Source organism: Sebastes umbrosus, chromosome 21 (assembly GCF_015220745.1).
Source record: "Sebastes umbrosus isolate fSebUmb1 chromosome 21, fSebUmb1.pri, whole genome shotgun sequence".
NCBI lineage: Eukaryota > Metazoa > Chordata > Actinopteri > Perciformes > Sebastidae > Sebastes > Sebastes umbrosus.
This window is the reverse complement of record NC_051289.1, coordinates 20720217-20746001: the sequence shown is the minus strand read 5'-3', so window position 1 is coordinate 20746001 and position 25785 is coordinate 20720217. Positions and strand designations below refer to the sequence as shown.

Sequence of the window (25785 nt, the reverse complement as noted above, 5' to 3'; positions counted from 1 at the left end):
CTTTGTGGCAATAAAAGCAGCATAAATAGATTTCACTAAATATACACTAAATAGCATTATTTAATAAAAAATATTTTTATCTGATTTATCTGTTACGTCATTTTAGTTGGATACGTCATCATAAAATTATGATTTTTTTTTTAAATTGAGAATAAAATGCTATAGTGTGTAAAGACTAAAACAAATACACATTATGAGAAAGAATTGGTTATAAAAAAATAAACTGTAATATTTTATTTTTGCACACCACATGACACTACACGGAAGTGACGCGGATGCTCAAAAGAGTTCAGCAGAAAAAAGCATCTGGGAGCAAAAACAGCAGCTAGCTTCAATAAATCCCACACCAGAAGACCAAAGGAGAAGACTACCAGTCGATCAGAAGAGTTAAAGGTACGTTTTTAGTCGGTTATTATCTAGATCAGAGGATGTTATGTGTAGTGTTGTAGAGGACAGCAGGCGCTTACTGCAACAACACAGCTGTCTGGCTGTCTGTCTGTGCTCTGCGGCCTGTTGACAAGCTGTCCCCATCTGGCTGCTGCTGTCCGGGGACAGTCCGCTGCTTTAACACGGTCAGACAGTCAGACAGCTGATCAGCAGGTCATGTCTGTACCTCGCTATACAACAATCATGTTAATCTAGCGGTGGGTTGTGTGGTTAATAAGGATTGTGAGCTAGGCGAGCTAATGATAACAAAGCCCTGCTGCGATCACCTTTCTGAATTCTTCCACTTAGAGGTTGCCATCTTTTTTTTTTTTTTTGCAGGCAACATACCTAACATGAAAATATACACCTCTTTATTATTATCAAGGCCGACTGAAAAACAAGCTTATATGCAACCACCAAGCAGCGATCTGTATAAAAACAACATGAAAATGGTCAACTTATTGAATTGCGTCACCCTCTTTTCGCTCCTTGTGGTGGAAGAAGATAATCAATACTAAAATGTTAAATATAGCCGGATCATTGTTGTTCATAGTATGGGATGCATTTTAAATTTTTAAAATGAGATGATAAAGATGTGTTAAATACAGCCAGGTTCTATTTTTTGCCCTGTGGTTTCCACTATAAAATAGATTTTTTTTTTTTTTTTACCATAACTGAATAAGCTGCAAATATTCTACTCACTAGAAATAGTGGTGTCCTTGTTTTTAGCTTTACATCAATATCAAATGAAGTGTTGAAGTAGTGCGTTTCCTTCACTGTTTAAATTGTCCTTGAATCAGCAGACCTGTAAAGTGATGTAATGGTATTTGGACCTCTAGAGGGCAGCACACAGGATTGTTTTTTTTTTCAACTAATGAGCATCACGTGGAGCAGAAGTCAAGGCTTCCTCTGGTATAATGGCATTTAGATGAGTTGTAAATCTGTAAAATGATTGAATAAATGTATAAGATTGTTTTATGTAATTTTTCAAAAATCCATGTGTGTGATATTTCAGCTTTTCTATACAATGTATAGTAAATTACACATTAATTACAATGAAAGTTATGCGGAAGAACACAAACAGTAAGCTGTTTATGGGATGGAAGTACTCGTACCTAGTTAAGACATGGAGAGAAATTTAAAACTAAAATGTAAAGTGGTGCAGAAGTGTTGAACGGCACTATGTTAAAGAGGACCTATTATGATTATTTTCAGGTGTATATTTGTATTTTGGGGTTCTACTAGAACATGTTTTACATGCTTTAATTTTCAAAAAACGCTTTATTTTTCTCATACCTGCTGTGCTGCAGCACCTCTTTTCACTATCTGTCTGAAACACTCTGTTTGAGTTCCCGAAAAGCCCAGTCTTCTCTGATCGGTCAGTCTTCTCTGCCAAACTAGCCGCTAGGCAGGTATTATGCAAATGTGTTACTTGATGACATCACCACATTACGGAATAAAAGGCAGGACTTTAAGCGAGGCGTTTCAGGCAGTTCATTAGCAGTGTCCTATATAACACACTAAAGGAAAGGGAAAAAGCATAATAGGTCCTCTTTAAATTATGCATATTATGTAAAGCAGTTCCCACAAAATGTTGGAATTCCAGGTATGAGTATGTGTGGACAACACTTGAAAGATAAAAAAATCTGTTGTGACTATGACCTCGCAAGGTCGACTCATATAAGCCACCAGCATTCCTCACTGTTCTCCTCACCTGATTATAACACCCCCAATAATTTTTTTTATATATAATAGGATGCTTTTGGAACCGCCTGCTAGGTGTACAGCTGTCCTTTGACTCATGAATGTTTTTTTGTTTTGTTAATTAAATGCTCTGAAATTGAATTCACATCTTCTATGCTTCTTTCATTGCAGCATCTGTCAGTAGGCATCCATCATGAATCCGGTCTACAGCCCTGGGTCAACAGGGGTCCCCTTTGCCAATACTAAGGGAATGGGCTACCCAGGTAATTTCATGTTTTATTGCGTAATGGTTTAAGCAAATATCCGAACCGCAAATAATATCCTGAAATCAAGATAATTGAGATGATTCTTGTTCTCTTTTTGGTAGCTGGATTCCCTGTTGGCTATGCAGCTGCTCCGGCATACTCTCCCAATATCTATGCAGGAGCGAACTTCCCCAGTGGTAAGAATGTTTTAAACTATGTGTTTGCATTGGCTAATGGAGATTTTACAAGTCAGTGCTGGAGCAAGGATTTCAACACCTCTTCAGGTTGTATGTAGGTCAACGTTTCAGTCAGACCTTTCTCAAGATGCAGTTATTAACCGCCAGTATGCAATACTTCTGCATATTTCTTCCTCCACACCCACTGACTGAAAGTGACATTACTGAATAATTAGCGGCACTAACTGAAAGTGTCTTCCTCCCACCCAGGCTATGCTCCAGGCACTCCTTTCAAAATGGCCTGCTCTCCCAACGCTGGGACTGTCCCACCATACTCCTCCTCACCCAACCCCTACCATGCTGCCGTTTACCCGGTCAGGAGCACCTACCCCCAACAGAACCCCTATGCACAGGTCAGTGTGTTTGAGTTGTTGAAGGATGGCAGATTTTGTCTCTTAGTTCTGCTATTAAAGTATTATCCAGATTGGCCTCAGGATGGCGCTATGATCCAGGGTCCAAATTTCGTTTTGAACTGTAACATGTTGTTTTGTTCTTCCGGCATCTAGGCATTAATACCTTCACAACAACAAGGCACTTACTACACACAGCCGCTGTATGCCGCGCCGCCTCATGTTATCCATCACACTACAGTGGTCCAGCCAAATGGGATGCCTGCGGCCATGTATGCCCCGCAAATGCAACCTCAACGCCACAACAGTGTTGCCATGGGGATGGTAGCCGGCACCACCATGGCCATGTCAGCTGGTGAGCATCGGTTTCTATTTTATTATTTATAAGTATCTATATTTTGTAGAGACGCAAAATTTTAAAGGTGCTAAATACGGGATTGGAAGCATTTCTATAGCCTCTCAACGGCTCTCAAAAACATACACTAAAAGCCTTACGCGGCCGGCCCGGCTGTGTCAACAAAGCAAGCAGAAACTTGGATTAAAACACACATAGAGGGAGAGCGACTTCATTCTCTGCTCAGGTAGCATTACTCCTCTATATCTTTACACAGCAAATAGTTGTTTGCTGCTATATTAATGCAATGGATATAGAATTTAGCACCTTTTTAAGTTATTCCTCCTTGTGTTAAAAGTAAAAGCCCAGTTTAATTTTACACTCCAAGTAAATCTGGGCCCCATTCTTTGTTGTGAAAGTGTATATTGTATCATACAGTACACTGCATCATACTTGTGTTCATTCTGTGGTCACTTTGCTTCTCAGGAACTTTGTTGACAACTCAATCACCAGCGTCTGTCGGCCCCCACCAAGTCACGATGCCCCAATATCGGCCTCCTGGCACACCCAGCTACACCTACCCACAGTGGTGAAGAGAGGGAAGCGTGAGTGTGATGTTTTGGTATTTCAGTAGCGAGTGACATGGGAACTGTGGCAAGCCCCCGAGTGGACATTCAGCTAGCTAACGTTCACTTGTTAGCTATGAGTCGTACTTCTTTTCAGTGTTCTCCATATGTTAGTTAGGTTTATAACACAAGAGATGTACAACCTCGGGATACCGAGGACACAAGGAGATAAAAGTTATTAATATCCAATATAAACGGTTGTAACCGTTAGCTGGAGCTGAGCTTGTAGCATACTTATTGCCTATTTTTTGGTAAATTATTTTACCTTTACCATGACCTAAATGCATTTCCTTGAATTCTAGCGATCTCAAAAGTATCCCCAAATGAATGGGCATCCCCAACTTAGTTGGAAATGATGCCTTAAATGTTTTCTACACTGTTTGGTTTCAAAATGAAGCGCTTTGAACATTAGACCCGGGGGAACTGACGGCCATCTTGGATTTGACCTCTCAGTGTCAAATCTGACTTCCCTCCACATCTGAAAATAACTGTTAGAAATGTCATGCTTTTCTCATAAAATGCAGAATTGTTATAATATGAGCACTTATCCACTGTGCTATATCAGTCTGATATGGGTTCAAGACTTTTATATTCCATTAACATGTGTTTTATATAAACATGTTACCCTTCTCACTTTATATTCTATTGTCTAAAACCTTCACTTCACACATATTTGAAGCTCGACATGTTGTTTTCTCTGCAGGTCAGAAGATGGTAGATATGCATTCACACTCTACTACAGTGTTTTTTGCTATTGGGGAAGACCTGCCCGGCCAGCGTCTGCAACCAGTTACTCTTCTTCCAGCATAATGTGAATCTAAAACCTAACTACATAGAAAGAGGCCCATTTTGGATAGAAGGGGGTGAAGAATAGGCCCATCCCCATGAAACCCCTCTTAATGGAATAAGGCTGCATTCCATGTCACCCCCCAGCGCCAGCACCTCTACAACCTGCTGCATATCTCACATCAAACAGCAATGCCTCCATGCAAACCTTTTTTTGTGGACTGTCATGCAGGTTTTTATAGCTTAAACTTTTAAGTGGTGAAAAGGGAGTTTGGAATAGTTTTTTGTTGTTTCTTTTAATTTGGGGGATACATATGATGTTGAATGCATGTGTATATATAGATATATGAAGTAATGCTAGCGCAATCTACCTGCTGTGACAGATGCAAAATCAAGAAAAGGCACACATCCAAAGGAATTAAAAAAAAAAAAAAGTAATAATCTGCAATGCTGAATCACCAGTGACCATGTTTTACATGTGACAGAAGATAAGACGAGAAACGTTTATTCATGCAAAAACATTACCTGCACAAACAAAATGCAGACCAAACTGTACTATTTTCATAGCTTTGTGTTTTGGTAAGTGGAGCTAGGTTTTTATTATTTCTCTCAGTGATGCAGTGTATGCATTTCGTCTTACCATTTTTTTGTATTTTAGGAAAGATCGGACTTTGAGTTTGTGCCTCTGACTGATGGCCATTCCAACACTTAATGTGTTTTATTTTTTTCTGCTCTGTCAAACCTTTTAGGAAACAAGTACCAACGATTCCAAAAGTGCAAAGCAGCTTTTGTTTCCTGCTTTTTTTGGGTGATATCAATGTTAAAACTATACACTTATTTTAGCCAGAAGCATTCTTTGTGGGGAACAAGTAGAGGAAGTTGTTGGGAACCATTTGCACCCATTTTAAGAGTTAAGAGAGTGGATGAGTAGGAACAGTGTTGTGTGTGAGTGTATGTGTGTGTATGTATGAACGAGTATTAATATAGAAACCATTCAAAATGGTGCCATAAAGTGCAACATGCCTAGAATATTCGACCTACATCTCACAATAATCAATTTCTTCTTAGGTAGGTCTGAAGCACTACATCATTAAATCACTGCTAACATGTTAGGAAAACATGAATTGTTAAACTCCATTTGTGAATAGCACTACTGAAAGAAGGCACTAATTCGAAACAGTAAAGATATCTGACCTTTTACATTGCTCGCTGTTTTACCTCAAGGTTCAAGGCTAACCCACCAATATCACTGTTTCAGACATGCTTTTTTATGTTGCCTCGGTCACCTCAGTTAAATAATCTGTTTTGTAAATGTTATTTTTGTGATTTGGTTCTTGTTTTGTATTCTAAAGAAAGACCAAAAATAAAACAAATATAAGAATAATCTTTGTTTCTCTTTATTGTGTCATTTTGTACTTCTTGGCCCTGAACAGTATAGGCCTACCTCGCAGATATTTATATAGTGTTAGAGTTTGACAATCATGAAAGATTGGGTATTGAGGAGAATGTAATTTCACAATCTCATTCTCCAAACTGTGTCTATTGTTGGCAAGACAGGCGATATGTAATCAAGCTGTAATCCTGTGCAGCTAGTAAGGCAAAAACGCCTTATATGCTCTACTGTACGGTAAACGGCTTTGACAGAATTATTATTATTATTATTATTATTTTCCATTATTTAACCAGGTTAGTCGCATTGAGATCAAAGATCTCTTTTACAAGGGAGACCTGGCCAAGATAGCAGCAAGTCAGTTATAGTAAAAGTAAAAGACAACACAAAAATTAACAACATTAAAACTTGCTCATACAAAACATTTGCACACAGACAACCTGGACTGCAGCGATTTCACCCTTAAACTCATTCAAGTTAACTAAATTACATTATTCCAAGCAGTAGGTGCTGAGAATCAGCTCTACATACTGTAAAAATACGTTATTAATCATCCATCCATCATTATTATGCCCAAATTGTTTAGAACCACTATAGTTGTAATCAGGGTCTAAAATTAAGTTTTTTCCTCACGTGCCACTGTGGCAGGTCACTGAACATTTCTACTAGCCACACAATTGTTTGTCTGCCAAGAATCTGGCGATAAGATACGTATCACAATACAGGGGTTATGATGCAATATATTGTGATATATTGCATATATTTTTTTTTAAATCTAATTTTAGGAAAACTATCATAGTATAAACAACACTGCTATATGCATAAAATCTGAGCATAAAAAGTTAACTTTTTTTTCATGCAATCAGAATAGTAGGATCTGCATTTGCATATCTTTGCAAATAAAGTAAAGTATTTCCTGAGTTAATCTTTGCATGTAAACTATTAATTAGAATTCAATACAGGGGTTTTGAGAATTAAAACAGTATCACAAAACACAATATTGCAATACTCAATATTTTCGTCCACCCATAGTAAACACTGAGTCAGTGGTAACAGACAGTAACCTTAATCCCTGACTATCCCTGAAATTGAATTTCCCCTCGGGGATTAATAAAGTGCCTTTCTTCTTGTTCTTGTTCTTCTTCATTCCCTGGCTGTAATGGTAGGTTTGAACAGCAGGGGGCGTAGAAGACTCCAGAATAACAGCAGAAGTAGAAGAAGACTTCCCAGCATGCATCTCGGCGCGCGAATTTGGATTTTGTTTTGAAGTTACAAACATGAGAGTATTTATACTACATTAACCTACAAACACAACTAAACCAACAAAACCAGCCTCTATAACACTCTACATGTGTCTAGGACTCATTGATGTAAGTATTGTTCGTAAGTTGTCGTGTAATTTAACGTTATCTAACGAGCGACCGTGCTGTAAGGTTAGTTTGTTTACAGTCAGTTACAGCAGCTAACGTTAGCTATGAGCTATGAGTTGTACTTGTTTTTAATGTTTCCATATATTCTAGTTAACTTAGGTTTATAATACAAAAGAGGTAGAAACTGGGGATACCAAGGATGGTAAATAGGTATGAAGGATATTGGCTGAAATCGTGTTAATGTCCAATATAAACTGTTGTAATGTAGATTCAGGATTCACTTTATAGTCATGTCACTGAGTATTTGCATACACAGAAGGAAATATTGTCTCCCAGCTCCTGTCAGTGCATTAAAAAGGATAGAATAAATAAGTATTAAAATTAACATACCTAAAAATAAAAATAAAAAAATAAATAAGTAAACTTTTCAGACACAATTTCACACAATTTGCAGTCATACACACAATTTGCAGTCATGCACACAATTTGCAGTCGTGAAAAGTGCATTTATGTCCTTAGTAAAGTGCTGTTTGCACTACTGTTCCAAAAATTGTCTTTGACAGGTGACTAGCTTTAAAAACTGTTTCTGTGTTGATGCTGGGGGGTTGGATGTGTGTGTGTGTGTGTGTGTGTGTGTGTGTGTGTGTGTGTGTGTGTGTGTGTGTGTGTGTGTGGGGAGGGGACACAGTCCATTTACAAGCCTAACCTCTTGTGGGAAGAAGCTGTTCAGCATCCTGCTGGACCTGCAGCAGGATGTTGCTGTACCTCTTCCCAGACAGCAGGAGGGAGAACAGGCCGTGAGAAGGGTAGTGAGGGTCCTTGATGAATGTAGTTAGCTAGCTGTATTGATAGGACTGAAATAAGGCTGAGCTTGTAGCATACTGTAGTAGTTAGTATTAAACATTGAGAGACCAACATGCTCGTACATTAAATCATGAATTAATACAGAAATATGTGATGAAGCTGTTTCTTTCCAGGTAGTGTTGGCAGGTGGAAGGAGGGCTGGCTGTGTTTCATCAGTAAATGGAGGATGAGCAGCCCAGGAGAGAGCAGCGGGACACCCAAACCAGCTGACCCCTTTGAAGATGTATGGAGGCAGCTCAGAGAGTGCCACCAGAATGCACTTCAAGGTAACTGACCCATGATGTATTGTATGTGTAGACATGAAGTGAACTTCCTCAATGGTTCATGAAGGTTATACTGAAGTCAGATACTTTTTCTTTGCATTGTGTTTCACACTCTTCAACACTGCATTTGTTGCTGTTTTTAGAACTGGAAGCAAAAGTGAACAAGTTGAAAAAGGCGCGCTATTTGTGAGTATATTGTGTCACTAACTTTTAAATATGATAATAACATGAGTATTTTTGACCCTGGCTTTAGAAACTCATTTGTGAATAGTTGAATATAGTCTACCTGTCATTGCATTTGTTTTTCCACAGAGATGCTCAGAGTCTTGAGGTGTTTCACATTCGCACCCAGCAGCAAAAGGAGCAAAACAAAACCCTGCAGGATACCATCTTTCGCCTGGAGGAAAGGTAACTTCCTCCACAACAGGTTAACTTTGTTAGAAACTATATGTAACAACAAAGACTAGCAATTTTTTTTCTCTGTTTCCAGGCTCTGTGCAGCTGAGTGTGATCAATGTGCCATCTTAAAGGAGAACCTAAAAAATAACCAGGATCAGAATGTGCGCCTCATCGCCAAACTGAGTGAGTTTAGTCATTATTTTTATTATTCCATTGTCGGATGGAGAAGTGATGAACTGCAGCTCAACACCCTTCCTGTTGTAAAAAAAAAAGAAAGTTCTGCTTACACACTTAGTATGGCTGCTTGAAGCGCTTGGTATGGTGCTGGTCTGAAGCAGTATCAGGTAGAAACCAAAGGAACCTTTCATATCATTTACTTTCCCAACATCAGCCCTTGACTTCAAAAGACCAACATAAAAAGTAATGATCTTCACCTTTTTGTTTACTTCAGTCATGGGATGATAAACAAATAGGAATACTGAAGTAATATTTGAGGTGAAACTGAAAATCATAGATTCATATCCATGTCCACACCCCATATACTCAGAAGTCTGCTGCTGCTCCTCAAGCGACAGCAACATGAAAACTTCATGAGATGTAAAGAAGTGTCTACCCTATAACATATTTAAAAAATGAAAAGAAAAAAAAAAGATTTAAGGACAAGAAATCACCTAATGTGCATACATACAGTATTTATTTTGGACTAAAAGTATTGAAATTGTAACCTTGTTTGTAAGCTTTCCGATGATCAGAAAACTGTACTGTTATGTTTATTTTTGAAGAAGATATTTGCGTCTTTACTTTTAACATGTAGCCTAAAACTTTTTCTCAGGCTTGCATTTTTTTAGTCATGCTAGCAGCATCACTCCAGCGATGGCAATGTCGGTTTGTTCTACCATTTTGATCCAGACTGAAATATCTCAACAGCTATGAGATGAAACAATTGAGATCCCTATGACTTTGGTTATCCCCTGACTTTTCCTGTAGCGCCACCAGCAAGTTAAATGTTTCACTTATCCTAAGAAATAGCTCAACATATTCTCCATGGATTGGCACAACATTTTAGACAGACCTTCATTTTGCCCAAACAATCTTAATAACTGGTGTTGCCTTAACTTTTCCTTTAGTGCCATAACAATTTCAATTGGTTCAATAATTTAGTTTATGACCCAATTCCCATCCTCTTCCCATTCCCAAAAGACATTCCCACCAGCCTCAGCTGTACTTTGTTTTTAGTCCTAAGTAGTAAATGTTAGTATGCTAGTACCTAAATAAAGCCCCACAGAGCTGCTAGTATGGCTGCAGATCCATGAACACAGTCTTCTTTGCATATAGACAAGCCTGTGTTCATGAGAATACATGGCATGTACTGCTGTAAATTATGAGTTTATATTGACTATACCAGTGTACCACAAAATATGGCTACTAGCATGTTGAAGAGCATATTGCTATTAATTGTGATGTAGCGTGTGTGAAACATTGTGTGTCGTTTGTTCTCCAGAGAATGAAAGAAACAACCTTGAGGATGAAAACAGAAAACTACATGCTGAACTGCAAAAATTCAAGATGTCCCGGTAAGCTCTTTAGTGTGTTACAGTCATGTTTTGTCAAGCTGTTCTCTTTGACATAAATATTAAAATTAATTAAATACTTCGAATTTTCTATATTTTATCAGCTGTTTCTCTTTAAAAGCTGCCCAAGATAACTATAAATATTGTAGGTCTTGAAGCCAAAACATACATCGTAGTGGTTTCACTTCTGCTTTGATTGCAAGTCAGGTTTCAAGTGTCCTCCATACACCTCTATGGAAGGACAGGTTTATAGCGCTAGTTTAGTGAGTTTCTAAGCTGTGGTGTTCTGCACTGGAATAAGCATTCACAGTCAAGTTTCAGTTCCCAGTTAAACATTGCAGGTGTTGTTTTTTATCAGCTCAGAGCCCCAGCAGGCCTCATCCCCGGAGCAAGAAGACGGCATCATCCCAGACTCGCCAATCCTGCAAAGCTCGCTGCCTGTGTTAAACAAACTGAGGAAACGGAGAGATGTCGACAAAATGAAGCACGTTCGCTATGCAGAGACGCCTCTACCTCGGTTTAACTACTCGCTCTTCAGCGGTCAGTCGGCTTTAAACTAACTTTCAGACCTTTTCTGTTTTCTGAATGCATTAAGTCGTCTAACGTGTGTTCTCTTTTTAAAGTACTGGATAAAGAGCCTGTTGACGCTACAAAGAATCCTGGAAGAGCACAAGTGCTTGTACCCAACACATGTGAACTGGACTCATCCCAAACCTCAAGTATGACTGTACTCTTACTATATCAGCATTATTTTAGAATTGAGAAATATAAAAACAGGAAGACTACTTCTGGTTTCTAAGGTTGCTTTCACACCTGTAGTTCGGTTCATTTGGTCCAAGGGGAAAAAAATACATTGTTGCATTTTAGTTCTGGTCCGGTCCCTGGTCACACTGACTGTTTACAAACAAACCAAGAGGAACATGAAGTTATACATACTGACAGGTAACTCACTGATTGGACATTTTTGGCGACTGTCATCCTGCATCATCCGGACTCACGTGGGGAAACCAAATTCTGGTGACTGCCAAAAGTTTATTGGTCTTCACCAGGGTTCGATTAATAGCTTTCACACCAGCCAAAACAAAGTGTACTAACTGAGCAAACGAACCTGAGTGTGTTTTAACCAAACCAAACGGGTTAGGTGTGAAAGCACCTTAAGAGAACAGGAATCGGAATCCATATTTATTTCCTTCCATCTGTCCGTTACTTGAAGCCCTCAATGAGCACTGGGCAATATTTATCTACACAAACACACCCATCATATCAGCCGAATTCACACGGTGGGGCTGCACAGAAAGAGGCGTCGCTGTAAATTCAACCTAAAGTGTCAGATTAAATCCTCTCTACTCAGAGGACTGATTAATGAAACCTCAAGTACAATACAAACTACTTCTTACATAGTAGTCCATGTGATATGAAGCATTATAGAATGGCAGGGATGGTAGACATGATAATACTTTTTGCAGTTTTTAATAATAAAAAAAAAAGACCTTGTCTGACGCGATTTCTGGGAATTGAAGTTTTAAGAAGATTGAAAGTTTTCAGTTGCCATGTGCAAAGTTGCTGATTGTGAGATGTGTAAAAATGTTGTTGGGTCTCTGTCTCGTTTCAGATGATGTGAATCTAGATCTGGAAGACGCCATAGCAGAAACCTGTGGCTTTGAATTTATTGACAAGCCTCACGTGGTATGTAGGCTTCAGACTGGTGTAAAGTCTGTATGAAAGAGATTTTGTGTGAACTGAATAATTATATTTTAGCACAATCATTCACACTAATTTAGCGCTTTGGATTGTATCTGTAATTTATTTTCTTGTTATCTTTTTTTTCAGAAAACTGAGCCAACTGCAGGCCAGCAGAGCAGCTCAAAATCTCCCTGGAAGTATGGTGCTGGTTTAAAGTGAGGATGACAACGATTGGGACATGTTAATTTGCTGAATACATGACCGTATCATGAGTTGTAAATTCAGACTTTGGCATCTTTGGCTTGTCAAAAAAAACAAAACACTGGCAGACAGCAATGCATGCTGCTAACCCCCACCTCTCAATTTAAACAAATTGTATTGAATTGTGTTTTTTATTCATGCAATCAAACAAAAAACATTCCAAAAACATATTTGTTTGCCTGTCTTCAGACCTTACCGCTCCTCCTCTATATCCACGCTGCTCCACAGTCCAGACTCCACCACAGAAAGGTCCCCATCGCTTCTCCCGAGTGTCAAAAGGTTTGCAGAGGATGGCTCCGTTAACAAAGCAAAGCGTAAGAAGGAGGAAAGTGAGCCGGAGGTGCAAGAGGAGGACAAACAACGAACCCAGGAAGGGGTGGACAAACATAAAGAAGGCAAACACATACAACCTGAACTGATCAAACGAACCTCCACACCTTTAAGCAATCAAAGCTTTAAGAAGCGGCTGTCGGACGGCAAGGTTAGAGATGTGTCCCAAAGGCTTATATGAATGTGTGTCTGTGTATCAGATTGCAAGAAAATTGCAACACTACTTTCAGACCAAATCTAGTGTCCTGGCTTTCATATAGCTACTTTATACTTTGTTCCACCATTTTTTAAAGATACTTCTTATATAGTAATGCATATCATTTCTAAGCATTGTAATTAGGATAGAATAATTCCTCCATGTTTTTAAAATGTCATTTATTTAACATTTAACAGGTTCAGTCAGAACTAAATGGGACTTCCAACCAAGGCCCAAATGTGTCCTTTAAAAGTCCTGCTTTCAAGAAGCCAAATGTTAAAGGAGGAGCAAACAAGGACGGTGTTGGGAAGAAAGGAAACCTCCGGCAGGATCTGAATACCTCACAGGACCAACATAAAGGAAAAGTTGGTGAGTTTTGTGTTCTGTTGCTGGCAGTTTGTTGTGTCTTACGGCCTTTGCAATGTACATAATTTTTTTCTGATTGTAGGCTGAATGTTGTACAATTTCAAGTATTTCTTAATAATCAGTTGAATTGAATGTGACCATGTGAACTCTGCTTTCCACAGCTGAAAGGAGGATCAAAGTGGAGCCCATGTGGAGCATTGACCCTGCGCTCGCCATGTCCATGTACGACAGTGAGTGCAGAGGAGACGAGGTACAGTCACGTGAACTGATATACACCAACAGTCGCCCTTTATTGTTGTGTGTCAGAAGTACGGAAGCCCTGAGAGGCAAGGGAGTCTGTCTAAGTCTGATCTAACTTGTTTTTTTCTGCTGTGTTTATGACTTAAGAACAGGTGAAAAAAGGTTTGCCATGATAATTTTTCTAAGGGTACTTTCACAAGCCATAGCCCATTTGGCTAGATCGAATCAGAGTGAAATTGTTACCTTTGGTTCGTTTTCTATTAAGTCTGGTTCGGTTTCACAGTGCACAAATTAAAGCCGACCAAATAAAAAGCTGAGGGGGATGTACGAAGGAGCGGATTTATCGTTTTCATCTCGAGAGCTTTCATCGGGCCGACTGCGCACAAATCCCTTTTCCTCCAGTTCATGACTTTATAAACGTTACTGCTTTTGCGGATTTCATTTAGCATATTCTGCGTGTTCTCTTCGGGCCAGATGTCAAGCAAACATCGGACTTCTGCAGAAGTCCAGGTCAGTCCTCTCCCACTCATGTTAACCTGTCGTTACCCGAGTACATCTCAACAAATGCCCACAAAGGCAGCCTGCGGTTTGGTTCACTTCTAAACAGTCTGAGACCACCTCTCACAAGCGGTCTCGGACCGGTTGTTTTGGTCCACAACTGCCCAAATGGACCGCACCAGAGGTTGAACCGCACCAGAGTTCGATTAAAGCGGACTAAATGTTGGCTTGTGAAAGCGTTTTTAATTGCTGGTTTTTCATTCATCTTTGAAAACAGTTGAAAAAAATGTTTGGCAGATGAGAAAAAAAAAAGTTTGTTGCTGTAATACTCATTTTGGCCAAAAGAGACTCAAGTGCACCACTACCCCATGTTCTAAATAGGACTAAAAGTATCCAAGTTTTCTTCCAGGTTAGACAAATGAGTATTACAACAACAAACATTCCTTACCCACCTGTGTCAGAGATGGAAAAAAAATTGGGAATTTTATTTTGGATTATCTTGGCAAAACCTTTTTTTTCACCTGTTAATTTTTTTCTCATTGCCTCTCAAAGCTTCCGTACAGAAGTGTTCATTTAGCAGATATCAGGCCAGTTGGAGAGCGTCTACCTGTGACCACTGATTGTGTTTGCTGTGATTTTCTGTGATTGACATATGTCATGATTTTTTTCAACTACTTATTAACATGAAACACATACAACAACAACAACAACAAATCTTTGGACATGTTCATATGGATATATTGGATAGATGGTGTCTCTTGCACCAGGCTGTTTATCTGTATCGCTGTTTGTATTCTAGCCAAAGGAAGAAGGAGAAGAAGAAGAAGAAGAAGAAGAGGAGTGTCATGGAGAGTTGGTGGATTCCGACCGCACTTGGGTCAGTCACAGTTTACTCCAATGCCGGGGAGAAAATGCCCCAAACAGAAGGGACAGTGTGTCTGGTGAATATAAACCTCAGCTTTTAGATTAAATGCTTACTGGAAGGTTTTGTTTGACACTGAGGTTATACACAAGCTGATGGGTCTTATCTGCACTGATTATATATCATATCTGCTTTTCTAGGACTAGCAGAGAAGGCAAATGACAGTTTGGATATGATGTTTGACACAACCGCTCAGGGGGAGTACAAGTCTTTCAACAACTCACACTTGGGCCAGAGCCAGCCCTGTGGTGATGATGATGATGATGATGAAGGAGAAGAGGACGATGGTAGGCTTTTAGATTTAGAGAAACTGTGTTTGTCATCAGGTAATTTGACCAGTATTTCTGTGTTTGACATTGGAGGTCAGTTCTTAAATTTAACTTCATGTGCTTGTTTTAATCTGCAAGATCAACAAGATCCTCATGAAAACACTATGAGCCAAAGTAACAGGCACAAAGCACGGTAAGAAACACTCCCATCAGCCGTACAGTCAGCAGGTTCTGTTTGCTTTTTCGATGATCAATATCTTTTTATGCAGAAAAATCAAAAGATAGATTTCCAGTCTCACAGGCATCGTCAAGTTCCCACAATGTACATTTTCTCTCTTTGGATTAGACGTCCGGCATTTGCACACATGGCTGTGATTCGCAAGAAAGATGAGAGAAGAAAACTGAAGGGCACTACCTGCAAGGAATGTGAAATTGTAAGTATCGTGATCATAAAGCCAAGTAATGCTGACATGTTTTTTTCACTGATGCTATTTTAACGATGTTTATTTCCAACAGTATTACGCCGATCTACCAGAGGGGGAAAAGCAGAAAAAGATGTCGGCCTGCTCGAGGCACCGGTTTCTGTATATTCCTCCCTGTACTCCTGAAAACTTCTGGGAAGTTGGATTCCCATCAACTCAAACATGCATCGATAGAGGTAATTCAACTTTTACTTTTCAGTTAAACCCCTCCATTATTAGCAGAATATTCCCCCTGCAAGAATCAATAAACTCATGTCATTCTTACATCCCATAATGACGTAAAACGCAATGAAAAATACATATAGATACTGAGATCTAATTTCCTCGTAGGTTATATCAAGGAAGACAAGAATCCCCAGGTGCGTACTCGGAGGAGACAACCATTCCATGCTTTATTCTCCCCGAAGCACAACCAGCAGGAGAGCTAAAAAAAAACGTGTCTTTTTCTCTGTTTGAATTTATAGAGAAGTTCTTTCTCTATAGACTGTTTGACTGGTTTGTGTTTAAAGGGGACATATCATGCTCATTTTCAGGTTCGTACTCGTATTTTGGGTTTCTACTAGAACATGTTTACATGCTTTACTGTTCAAGAAAACACATTTTTCTCACACTGTCTCTTTAAGACCCCCTCCCGAAAAAGCCCAGTCTGCTCTGATTGGCTTGCAAGAAATTTTAATTACCCTGCATGTGGCATTGGAAGGGGAGCCACATCTGAAGGGCTTGTTGAATCACGTTTTCTGATCTAGACAGCCCACAAAAACTGACTGGGTTGTCTTATTTCACAGTTTGTGGGTTGGTAGGTACTCCAGATACCCAAATGTATGTGCAAGAACTAAAAAGAAAGTGAGTTTTTCATGATATGTCCCCGTTAAGATTTTCTACATTGTGTAAATAAAAATGACTGCATGTCTATGGAGTGATGTCAATGACTCGAGTTATTTCAACAACAAAAAATCCACTTCGCTTTACCTCGTCAAATGTTGCAGCTCTTCATTCAGTGGGATTTAATAGGATCACAAATGTCACTGGGGTTTGCTAAAATTACAGCACACAGCAATTGCAATATTTACACAATAGATTATTTTATTTGGTCGGCAGATTGTCAGCGCACAGATGAGAAATTACAAAAATAATGTGCAAAAATAAAATACTTTTTTTTCCAAGAAAATAAATCTCTTTATGCAGTGCAAGTCGCGGGTTAATCCGGAGGGCTGCAATTATCTCATCCCGACTGAGAGTCTCTCTGAGAGTACAACAGCAGGGCCTCTCCAACGTGGCTGATGACCACACTGCAACCAAACAAGAGGAACACAAGTCGTAGAAATCATTAGTGGTTTGATATTAACCCATCTACACATTTCAGTACCTAAAACAGGGAGGTGCTTACCAAGTAAGAGATGAAGTATTAATGTCCATGTTGAAAATAAACGGAGAGAGGGACATGGCAGTAATCTGGAAGGAAAGAGTAGCAAAATAATCTGTACTTCTGGTAATCATTTCACTAATTACAATTCACTCAGTCTTTTGATTGAGTGAATTATGATGCTGTGGGTTTCTGTGTGCACTAGGGGTGGAGAGATATACCGGTATTGACATTGATAGCCGTGATATTTAAAAATGCAGTATTGATATCATGTTAATATTACACACAATAATATCATGTAAATAATCCAGTGCCGCTTAAATAATTTTATACACACAGTTATGGTTACAGACTTTCTCCACCTCCCTACAGTTGTATTTTGAGTAATTCATTTGCCAAAAAAGAGACAAAACGCACAATAAACAAAATTAAAAGATGAATTTGACGATCGCATTATTATTTTCAAATTTTCTATACATATTTCGATGATATGGTTACTGTGAATTCTTTTGGCCACGATAATCATGTAGAGATAATCTGATATTGTGTCAGCCCTTTAGTGCACTATGCTACTAATTCAACCATAAAATGCTATTAAACCTAAATTAAAATGTCAATATGATGTATTATAATCACCTTGGACAAAAAAATCCAGACCCCCAAGTGCTCGAGAGGCAATCCAGTTTTTAGTTTGACTGTGGCCAGCAGCAACAAAAACCCCAGCAGTGCACTGTGAAATGAGACGGAGGTGAGTTAAACTGAAAACAGACAATAAAACACAAAAATAAGTTTGTTTAGAGGAAGCTTTCCCTGCTGGAGCAATTTCTAACTTTAAAAGGATAATGGCTGATAGAAATACTTTGTCGACTTGTTGAAGCTGAAACACGCTACTAGGACTTTCTAACACAGATCTACTTATAACCATATATCTGTACAGGTTACACTGACAGTCTGGGCTCCGTGTCAAATGACATCTGACACCTAAAGCATGTTCTATTTTGACACTGTAATGTTTTCTATACTAGTGGTGCTTCTCACATTAACCAAGAAGATTATTTGTCTCAGCCAATGTTCATGATGACAAACTCTCACCTGGCACAGCAACCGCAGTGAAATGTGTGGGACTGAAGGGAGGGGAACTCCATGGCACCCATGAGGTCACCTGTAAAGGGACAAAGATCTGTTTGTGAGGTAGAAATGTAGATCGTAAAATCTGCATTGGGTAGTTGCAACTTTTATCGTAGCATTTACCAACATAAGTAATACGTAACATCTGCTCAGGGTCACTCATTACCTGTTGGGTGAGCGGCAATGGCCAGCAGCAGGACACTGTTATGTAAAGGCAGGAAAAGCTGAAATTAGTTAGTGAAGCTGCACTCTTATGATTGATTTTAATATACAAACATGAATCATACTGTGTCACTACAGCCTCCTTCTAGAGCTCCAGGGAATTAAATAAACATGAATGGACCATCTGTATGTTTCATCAAATTGTTTTGAGATGACAGTTTTGTAAACCTCTTTGAAAGGCAGTTGGTTTCTCAAATGAAATAAATAAATAATGAATTGAAAACAGCCACTGAGTAGGACATAAATGTTTAGATCATTTAATACATTGTAAAACCTTCCATCCTTAAATGAAACTGAATTGTCCTTATTATGTATCTGATCCAGTTATTCAGAATTATGTATTCTTACCTGAACAAGTAGTTGATGCACTGTTGCTCCAGGTCACTACAATGAAAACATCACAAAAATAGTGTCTTCAGTGAATTGGTTTTAAGTTAAAGGGGAACTACGCCCATTTTCAAAATTTATACATGTTATTCCTATGGTCTAAAAAATATGAGTAAACATGAACAACTCTCTCCCAAATCCAAAAGCTAGAGCACTAAAACTCAAACTTGTGATGTCATAGGGTATAAAGTGTGGAACTGCTCCATAGACAATGCATTGATGTTATAGATGACATTGACAGAGCACCCAGGGCAATGTTGTGAGTATAAAGGTACATTTTCTGATTCACAACTGAGAACACTACAATAGAATAAAGCTCATTTGGGTATAAAAAAATAATAAAAACTTTCTGTGGGACAACAAAATCTGTCTCCCATTCGTTGTCTATGGAGCAGCTCCAGACTTTATGACATCACAAGTTTGAGACTTACTTTTTTCTGGCTTTGAGAGAGAGTAGCTCATGTTCACAAACATTGATTGAACTTTCCTAGACCATGGAAATAATATATTGGAATTCTTAATTTGGGTGGTGTTCCCCTTTAAATGTGTAGAAAACAAGTCAGCAGAGTGGTTTAACAACTTTAAGATGAAAAGCGGCACTTTGTGTTAGATAAGGAACAGAGGCACAAACGAGACACACACTTTCAAGCAAAGTGTCTGTGTGTTCTGCTATTATCCACAGTGTGTCGTTGTGCTTCCACTTACCTCAAATTACTGGATTTGTAGTGAACTTGAAACACCCTGTATGCACCTGAAAGACGACATGATATTCTTACACTCGGCCTCTACTGATTATTACGATTCTTTCATTTATCTGTGGTGTCCCTCAGGGCTCATAACTCGGGCTGCTGTTCTTCCCTTAATGCAACTCCTGCGCTATTACAGTTAACAGTGTAGCATCTGTGTATATTCTTAAACTTACCGACACAGAGCAGATGACCAACAGCCCACAGGTAACCACTGTAGTCAAACTGTAAAATAAGCAAACGTGTAAACATGAGTAGATTTATTCTTCCTCCCGAGTAGGAATTCTAGTTTTGTAATAAGAAAACCACCATTAGATGATAATGAATTATTACCTGAGGATCATGGACGGGGAGGTTGATGGCTGAGAACAGCATGAGGGCTATGCTACAAGAGGAAGAAGCACATTTAAAGATGCAGTCATGTAGTATGGAATATTTCATCTTTGGGGTTTGTATTTTTTATTATAATGACACAAGAAAAGTGCTTTATTGGTTTATCTTTCACCTTTATCAACATCACCACCATTATCATTACTATTAAAGCAAGGGTAGGCAGTTTATTTTTGGCATCGCAAAATTACATTTATAGCCTTTCAACATATTGCAATTCAGGTGCTCTGAGAGATAACTAGACTTCTGTACCTCCTCATGGCTCTGTTTTCAGGCTTTAAAAAGTCTAACCGGTTAAGGGAGACTTTGGCCAATCACAGGTCATTTCAGAGAGAGAGCGTTCCTATTGGCTGCACATGCACATGCACATGCACGTCTCTCCCTTCAGATAGCGAAAGCCTGATTCCCTGCAAAGTAACCCCAAAAAGAAAAAAAGACTTATCAAAAAGAGTCAGACAATATTGGCGAAGCTTTTCAGAGATGGAGAGAAAATATTGCTAATAGTGAGCCTTCCACTCATGGCTGCGGCTGGCGCTGTGAGCTTACCTCACGGCTACAGTTGCTACGGCAGTAGGCCAGACTATTAGCAACACTATCTCTCCATCTCTGAAACGTTTCACTGATATTGCAGCTCGCTAGGGCCTCGAATCACAGTTAGTCATCTCAAAGGGCTTTACAGGTCCACACGTTTGCAAAGAAAACAGGACGGTAGTTCTCATCTGGATCACAATTATGATCGAGATGAGGTTTGAAATGAATGACCAGTACTTCTCCTGGTTACTGTATGAAGCATGTGCATGTGCATATGAGCTGCAGGATGAGGGCCGTATTTTCAAATTCTGGCTTTTTTTTTTTTACTTTTCCAGAAAACTGCCAAAATTAAACTGCATCCCTCTGCTTTAAGCATCTATGCTCCTTTCATGGGAGAACTAAAATGTAGCATATTTCCTCGTGTTGTCCCATCTCCTGCAACCTTTGTGTACTTGCCATAAGAGAAACTGTCAACAAATGTTTACTGTTGCATTCCATCTTGATGCAACTTACTGTACTACTGCTCGGGTGAAGGAGAAAGGAGGAAAACCACAAACCTGATCACTTTCAGCCATTGCATCTTCTGTCGATAAGAGAGACCAAAGCACATTTTACAGAGTGAGATACAGGATAATACATGCAGACTTGTACAGTATAGTGTGTGTATCCAAGGTCATAAAGCTAGTGGTGGCTCTGCCTCCTTTCTGCTTCATTTCCCTCCATTTGCTTCCAATCAATAAGCTGAGGGAGTGCTTAGCACATAATTGTAGATATTCACACACAGCAGCAGGCAGCACTTACCTCTCTATGGACGACCTTCGAGATTATGTAACTGACAACATGAGAGGAATTCTGAAGAGTGAAGAAAAAAGGAATGTCCTACAGAGAAAAAAGAAACAAGCATTTCAGAAATAAGGCAACAAGCTACTAAATTATTTATAATAAGTGTAATTGAAAAGCCACTACGTCTAAGTGGTAGGTTGGATGACGTACTATGCGCGATAAGGCCCTGGAACCAGCGTATATGTTCCCCACAAACAGGAGGGAGCCTGGAAGCCAGGAAAGAGCTGCTGATCTGTAACAAAGCATATGAAACAAAGCTTTTAATAATGCATGTGCTTATTGGCAGCTGGCAAAAAACACTCCAGCATGAATCTTATAATAGTTTATGAAAAGTACCTGGTGATGCGGCTCATTTCCACCCATCCAAACTTCCCAGAGAGTAGAAGCAGGACAGCCCCGATTAATGTCTGCCATCTAGAAATATGCATTATGTTAGTGAACATACACAAAGCAGGTTTTTTCGGGTGTGACGTGTGAAAATTTAAATTCTTTAAGCATTTGTTTTAAATTACACATTTTTAAGCTTTATGAACTGTACATGTATTTCTCTCAATACTTGGGATGGTCTTAAAGAAGAAGAAGAAGGGCACTTAAAAAAAACACCAACAACATTTTCCCCCAAAGCAACAGCCAACCATGACCTTCTAGAAATGTCATACAATAATAATATTAATCATAATAACACCACCTCATACAATAAAGTGGGAATAAGACAGACTAAAGGTTCATTAATCAGGTAAATTCATTTGTGATCACTGAACAGGCTTTCATGGTTCACAGTATAGAGCGGTGCATAATGGCTCTGGGTAACGACGCAAAGGCTGCTTTGGCGTTATAAGAACATGTTGCCAATATGGTATTGGTACTGGTGGCCAGACTTGAGTTGGATTTTTCTGAAATTCAATTTTTTCACTCTGTTATTTACACAGTACACACAGGCACAAACAGGACCTACATGCATTAATGGAGAGACAGGCACCCCGGGCAGTTGGGGCCTTGATGCCTTGCTCAAGGGCACCTCGGCAGTGCCCAAGAGGCGATGGCATCTCTCCAGCGACCAGTTCACACTCAGTACTTGGTCCATGCGGGGACTTGAACCGGCGACTCTCCGATTCCCAAGCCAAGTCCCTATAGACTGAGCTACTGCTGCCTATAAAGGTCAACTATTGACCTTTAAGGCCGTTTAAGTGTTAATTTACATTATTTGTTCAGCATTTTAAGTGCCTACACACACCCTGTAACGACCATGAAAGGATAAAACATGTTCAACATAAAGTATTTACCTTCAGCTACTCACCCTTGAAATAAGGTCGGATAAGTGAATTTTAACACTGACAGGACAAACTGGAAAAAAAGAGAAATATATATTTGATTTTGTTTATTTATTTTGCACAATTTAAGACTATACAACATAAAACAAAAAAAATGTAATAATATAAAGTGCAGGAAGAGGCAAAAAACCCACAGGGTTTATCTGAAGCCTCCACCTAGAGACAATATTAATATAAAGAAATAATATGACTACATGATAGTGATAACAAACAATTAGGATAAGATTATATATAATAACAGCAATAACAATACAGTAAATATATAATATAATTCAGGTCATGGGCTTATCATAAGCAAACCAGTGTGGTAACTTTTACACCTTATCTTTCTGACTCTAGGAGATGTTCCACCACTTGCACCAAACCTCTTTCAAAATTCTACCAATTCAGTTTGTCCACGATATCTGCAAAAGGCACTTATCTGGTATAACACAACTCTGAGTGTATTATCATGAGTGGGATTCACTCTTCAATTCGGCATATTGTACTTTTTTTTTTTACAACTTATTCATTTCCTGCAACTTTTTTCTACCAAAATAAGACTTGGGCATTTGTTGTTAGTAGTTTCTTTGATGTGTTCATGCATGATTAGTTACAGCAAAAGGATCTTGAATCATATGATAACTTCATGCTTTTTGCTGATGAGGAGGGTTACATTGCAATTTTCTGCAGTTTTCACAGTAATAAGTTCCATTCTTTACACTGGTCAACCACATCCTCTCACACTCACCTTATTAGTGAAATATGATACAACGAAAACGATACTAAAAGCGAGGCCAGTGATGTGTCTTCTCCACTGCATGTTGACCCGCAGACACTCTGCAGCAGGGACATGACTCCTAACACTACATAACACTAAAGTGAAGACATGATGTCGCCTGTTTCCAAGGTTTCAAACTATAGAGACATTTCAAGATCGGAAACTTCCCTCACTGTCTGCGAGAGGACACGTCAAGACGCTGGGAGGCAAAGATCGTCTATATGAGGGAGGATCGTTCACTGACCCCAAAAATGTGCGTCACGCAGCTTCATACAGGCGTTTTCTCATGTTGTGCAGGGTAAAAAAAAGTATACCAGTACTGTATGTATTGTGATATGTCGGTCATCTGTAGTTGGAAAGCATGGAAATATATACGAAATAAAAACAGAGCAAGTCCACTTTGTTATTGTATATGTCATTGCACACTTTAGACAAATTTAGGAAAACATAATTAGAGTATATGTATGGCTCAATAAGGAAGCTAGTTAATAATTAAGATAAGATAAGATAAGATAAGATGAACCTTTATTAATCCCCGGAGGTAAATTCAGGTGTCAAAGCAGCAACATCAGCAAACAGAGTGAATCACAGGAGAGGTAAAGGTATACAAACATGATAAAAACAATAATAGAGATATAAAAGATACAGAGTGAATGGGTGAACATATTGTGTACAGTCCGTCAATAAATACATGTATGTGCAATAAATAAATGTAATATGTACATATGTGCAGTCTATAAAGTGGTATATAGGATGTATAGTGTAAAGTAAGTGTAAAGTGTGCCAGTGGTTAGAGTCCAAGATGGTTGCAGATAGTGCATGTTTAAAGTTCTTAGAGTCCTTAATTAATAATTGACTTATGGAGAAGGGGATGGGATTAAATAAGTTTATACTTCTTCTCAGTCCTTTTTGAATATGTAAATCAAGGCATCAAGTGTTTGACAATTTATTTTTCTTATGTTTTTCATTGTATGTATATACTACTTGTTTCTGACTGTCCACTTGTTGGTATGATCAGTCTCTTTTTCTTTATTTATTCTTTATTTGTTTTTGTATTCTACATGTTCGAAATAAATGTTGAAATGAAATGAACACTTTGCTATTGTATGTTATTGTTATTTTCTGTTCATATTTTATATTTTCTGAGCTAGTTGTAGTAGTCTAGTATATCTATAGTGTATTCTAATATATTCTTTATATTTTGTGTATACTATAGATATTATCTCTAGTGTTGATATGTATATTTACTGTTCTGGTGCATTGCCTGGATAACCATCTATCTATCTATCTATCTATCTATCTATCTATCTGTCTATCAATACAGAAAATTAGTTGCCAGCTAGATTCATAAATTTTAGCTACTTTGATAAATCGTTTAAGTATTATTTCATGCAAATATGACGATTACTTTTATATAAATGTAAATGTTATAATAATAATCAACTTTTTTTGTATAGCACCTGTAATAGGCTACATAAAATGCAGCTAAAAGTGATTTACAAGTCAAAAAAGTAAAGCGCAGACAGTTTAAACAAGTTAAAGTATTATAATACATTTTAAAACAGGAAGAAAGTAAAATAACAAAAGCCTTTATAATAGTTATACATGTATTTGTATAATTTATTTGGGTTTTGAACTGTTGGCCGGACAAAGCAAGTCACTGTCAGACCTTGACATGCTTACAAACATTTTCCACTATTTTCTGACATTTTATAGAATTCGTCATATTAATCCATAATGATAATACTCATTAGTTACAGCCCTAAGAGAAACTGTTGCTTGTGGGAAGTTAATCTTGTTAGAAGTAAAATAAATAAATAAAAAAGTCAGGATATCTCAGCCTCTGCTGCGTTGATTTTGACCATTTTTTTTTATCTGTCCCTTATGAGTCCCCCAACTTCACAGAAGTGCAATGCTAAATAACTTGTGATATAATTAATAAGACATAATTTTGCACACATAAAAAAATGAATAAATAAATGCATTAAATGGGAAAAAATTAGACACTTGGCTTAAAAACATGTAACATCCTCTAGATGAAAATATGTCTGGGTATTTAGACAGTCACTCAATACACTACTACACCTTTCAAAACATTGTACCAATCATTATGTATTTTGTGATACACTGTATAGGCAACAACCAAAAGCATTTAACCATTTCTTAAAAAAAAAAAAAAAAAATGTCATAATGTAAAATAAAAATAAAAATGCTATCATGTCATTTTGTTATTGATAAAATAAGGGTACCTCAGCCTGGGCTAAATTATGTTA

General features: G+C 38.3%; 3 protein-coding genes across 6 annotated transcripts; 2 read left to right on the top strand and 1 right to left on the bottom strand.

Annotated features, from left to right (window-relative positions):
- The first annotated feature begins 218 nt into the window (after nt 1–218).
- Nucleotides 219–6091, top strand: fam168b (family with sequence similarity 168 member B). 2 transcript variants are annotated; one of them, XM_037757328.1, is made up of 7 exons: nt 219–393; nt 2302–2393; nt 2498–2572; nt 2822–2964; nt 3118–3316; nt 3782–3900; nt 5457–6091. In XM_037757328.1, exons 2-6 carry the CDS (start codon nt 2324–2326, stop codon nt 3886–3888), a joined length of 594 nt encoding a protein of 197 aa, XP_037613256.1. In that variant the 5' UTR covers nt 219–393; nt 2302–2323; the 3' UTR covers nt 3889–3900; nt 5457–6091. The 2 variants fall into 2 exon arrangements, with proteins under 2 accessions (XP_037613256.1, XP_037613255.1); XM_037757327.1 differs by having other exon boundaries at nt 233–393; nt 4625–6091.
- Nucleotides 6092–7265: 1174 nt separating this feature from the next.
- On the top strand, nt 7266–16246 carry rbbp8 (retinoblastoma binding protein 8). 3 transcript variants are annotated; one of them, XM_037757321.1, is made up of 19 exons: nt 7266–7467; nt 8445–8597; nt 8738–8780; nt 8907–9002; nt 9085–9176; nt 10495–10567; nt 10923–11104; nt 11188–11283; nt 12177–12250; nt 12395–12462; nt 12698–12989; nt 13232–13403; nt 13562–13650; nt 14938–15079; nt 15201–15347; nt 15468–15522; nt 15676–15763; nt 15846–15987; nt 16142–16246. In XM_037757321.1, exons 2-19 carry the CDS (start codon nt 8498–8500, stop codon nt 16237–16239), a joined length of 2049 nt encoding a protein of 682 aa, XP_037613249.1. In that variant the 5' UTR covers nt 7266–7467; nt 8445–8497; the 3' UTR covers nt 16240–16246. The 3 variants fall into 3 exon arrangements, with proteins under 3 accessions (XP_037613249.1, XP_037613252.1, XP_037613250.1); XM_037757324.1 differs by having other exon boundaries at nt 7279–7467; nt 8449–8597; XM_037757322.1 differs by having other exon boundaries at nt 7279–7467; nt 8431–8597.
- Nucleotides 16247–16873: 627 nt separating this feature from the next.
- Nucleotides 16874–23707, bottom strand: LOC119480767 (transmembrane protein 241). The gene is made up of 15 exons (XM_037757325.1): nt 23483–23707; nt 22719–22765; nt 21758–21835; nt 21572–21653; nt 21380–21457; nt 21136–21161; nt 19991–20042; nt 19834–19882; nt 19617–19662; nt 18873–18908; nt 18469–18503; nt 18267–18336; nt 17811–17904; nt 17199–17263; nt 16874–17100 (listed from the first exon to the last, which is right to left on the bottom strand). Exons 1-15 carry the CDS (start codon nt 23552–23554, stop codon nt 17034–17036), a joined length of 897 nt encoding a protein of 298 aa, XP_037613253.1. The 5' UTR covers nt 23555–23707; the 3' UTR covers nt 16874–17033.
- Nucleotides 23708–25785: the final 2078 nt, after the last annotated feature.

Bases quoted from the DNA above. Each gene is read 5' to 3' on its own strand.
- fam168b (XM_037757328.1), top strand. From the start codon at position 2,324: ATGAATCCGGTCTACAGCCCTGGGTCAACAGGGGTCCCCTTTGCCAAT. The intron at 2,965-3,117 runs GTCAGTGTGTTT...TCCGGCATCTAG, and splicing joins AACAGAACCCCTATGCACAG to GCATTAATACCTTCACAACA. The intron at 3,317-3,781 runs GTGAGCATCGGT...TTTGCTTCTCAG, and splicing joins CACCATGGCCATGTCAGCTG to GAACTTTGTTGACAACTCAA.
- rbbp8 (XM_037757321.1), top strand. From the start codon at position 8,498: ATGAGCAGCCCAGGAGAGAGCAGCGGGACACCCAAACCAGCTGACCCC. The intron at 13,404-13,561 runs GTGAGTTTTGTG...TGCTTTCCACAG, and splicing joins CCAACATAAAGGAAAAGTTG to CTGAAAGGAGGATCAAAGTG. The intron at 15,988-16,141 runs GTAATTCAACTT...ATTTCCTCGTAG, and splicing joins TCAAACATGCATCGATAGAG to GTTATATCAAGGAAGACAAG.
- LOC119480767 (XM_037757325.1), bottom strand. From the start codon at position 23,554: ATGCAGTGGAGAAGACACATCACTGGCCTCGCTTTTAGTATCGTTTTC. The intron at 21,162-21,379 runs GTAAGTGCTGCC...TCTTATCGACAG, and splicing joins CGAAGGTCGTCCATAGAGAG to AAGATGCAATGGCTGAAAGT. The intron at 18,909-19,616 runs GTAAGTGGAAGC...TTTTCATTGTAG, and splicing joins TACAAATCCAGTAATTTGAG to TGACCTGGAGCAACAGTGCA.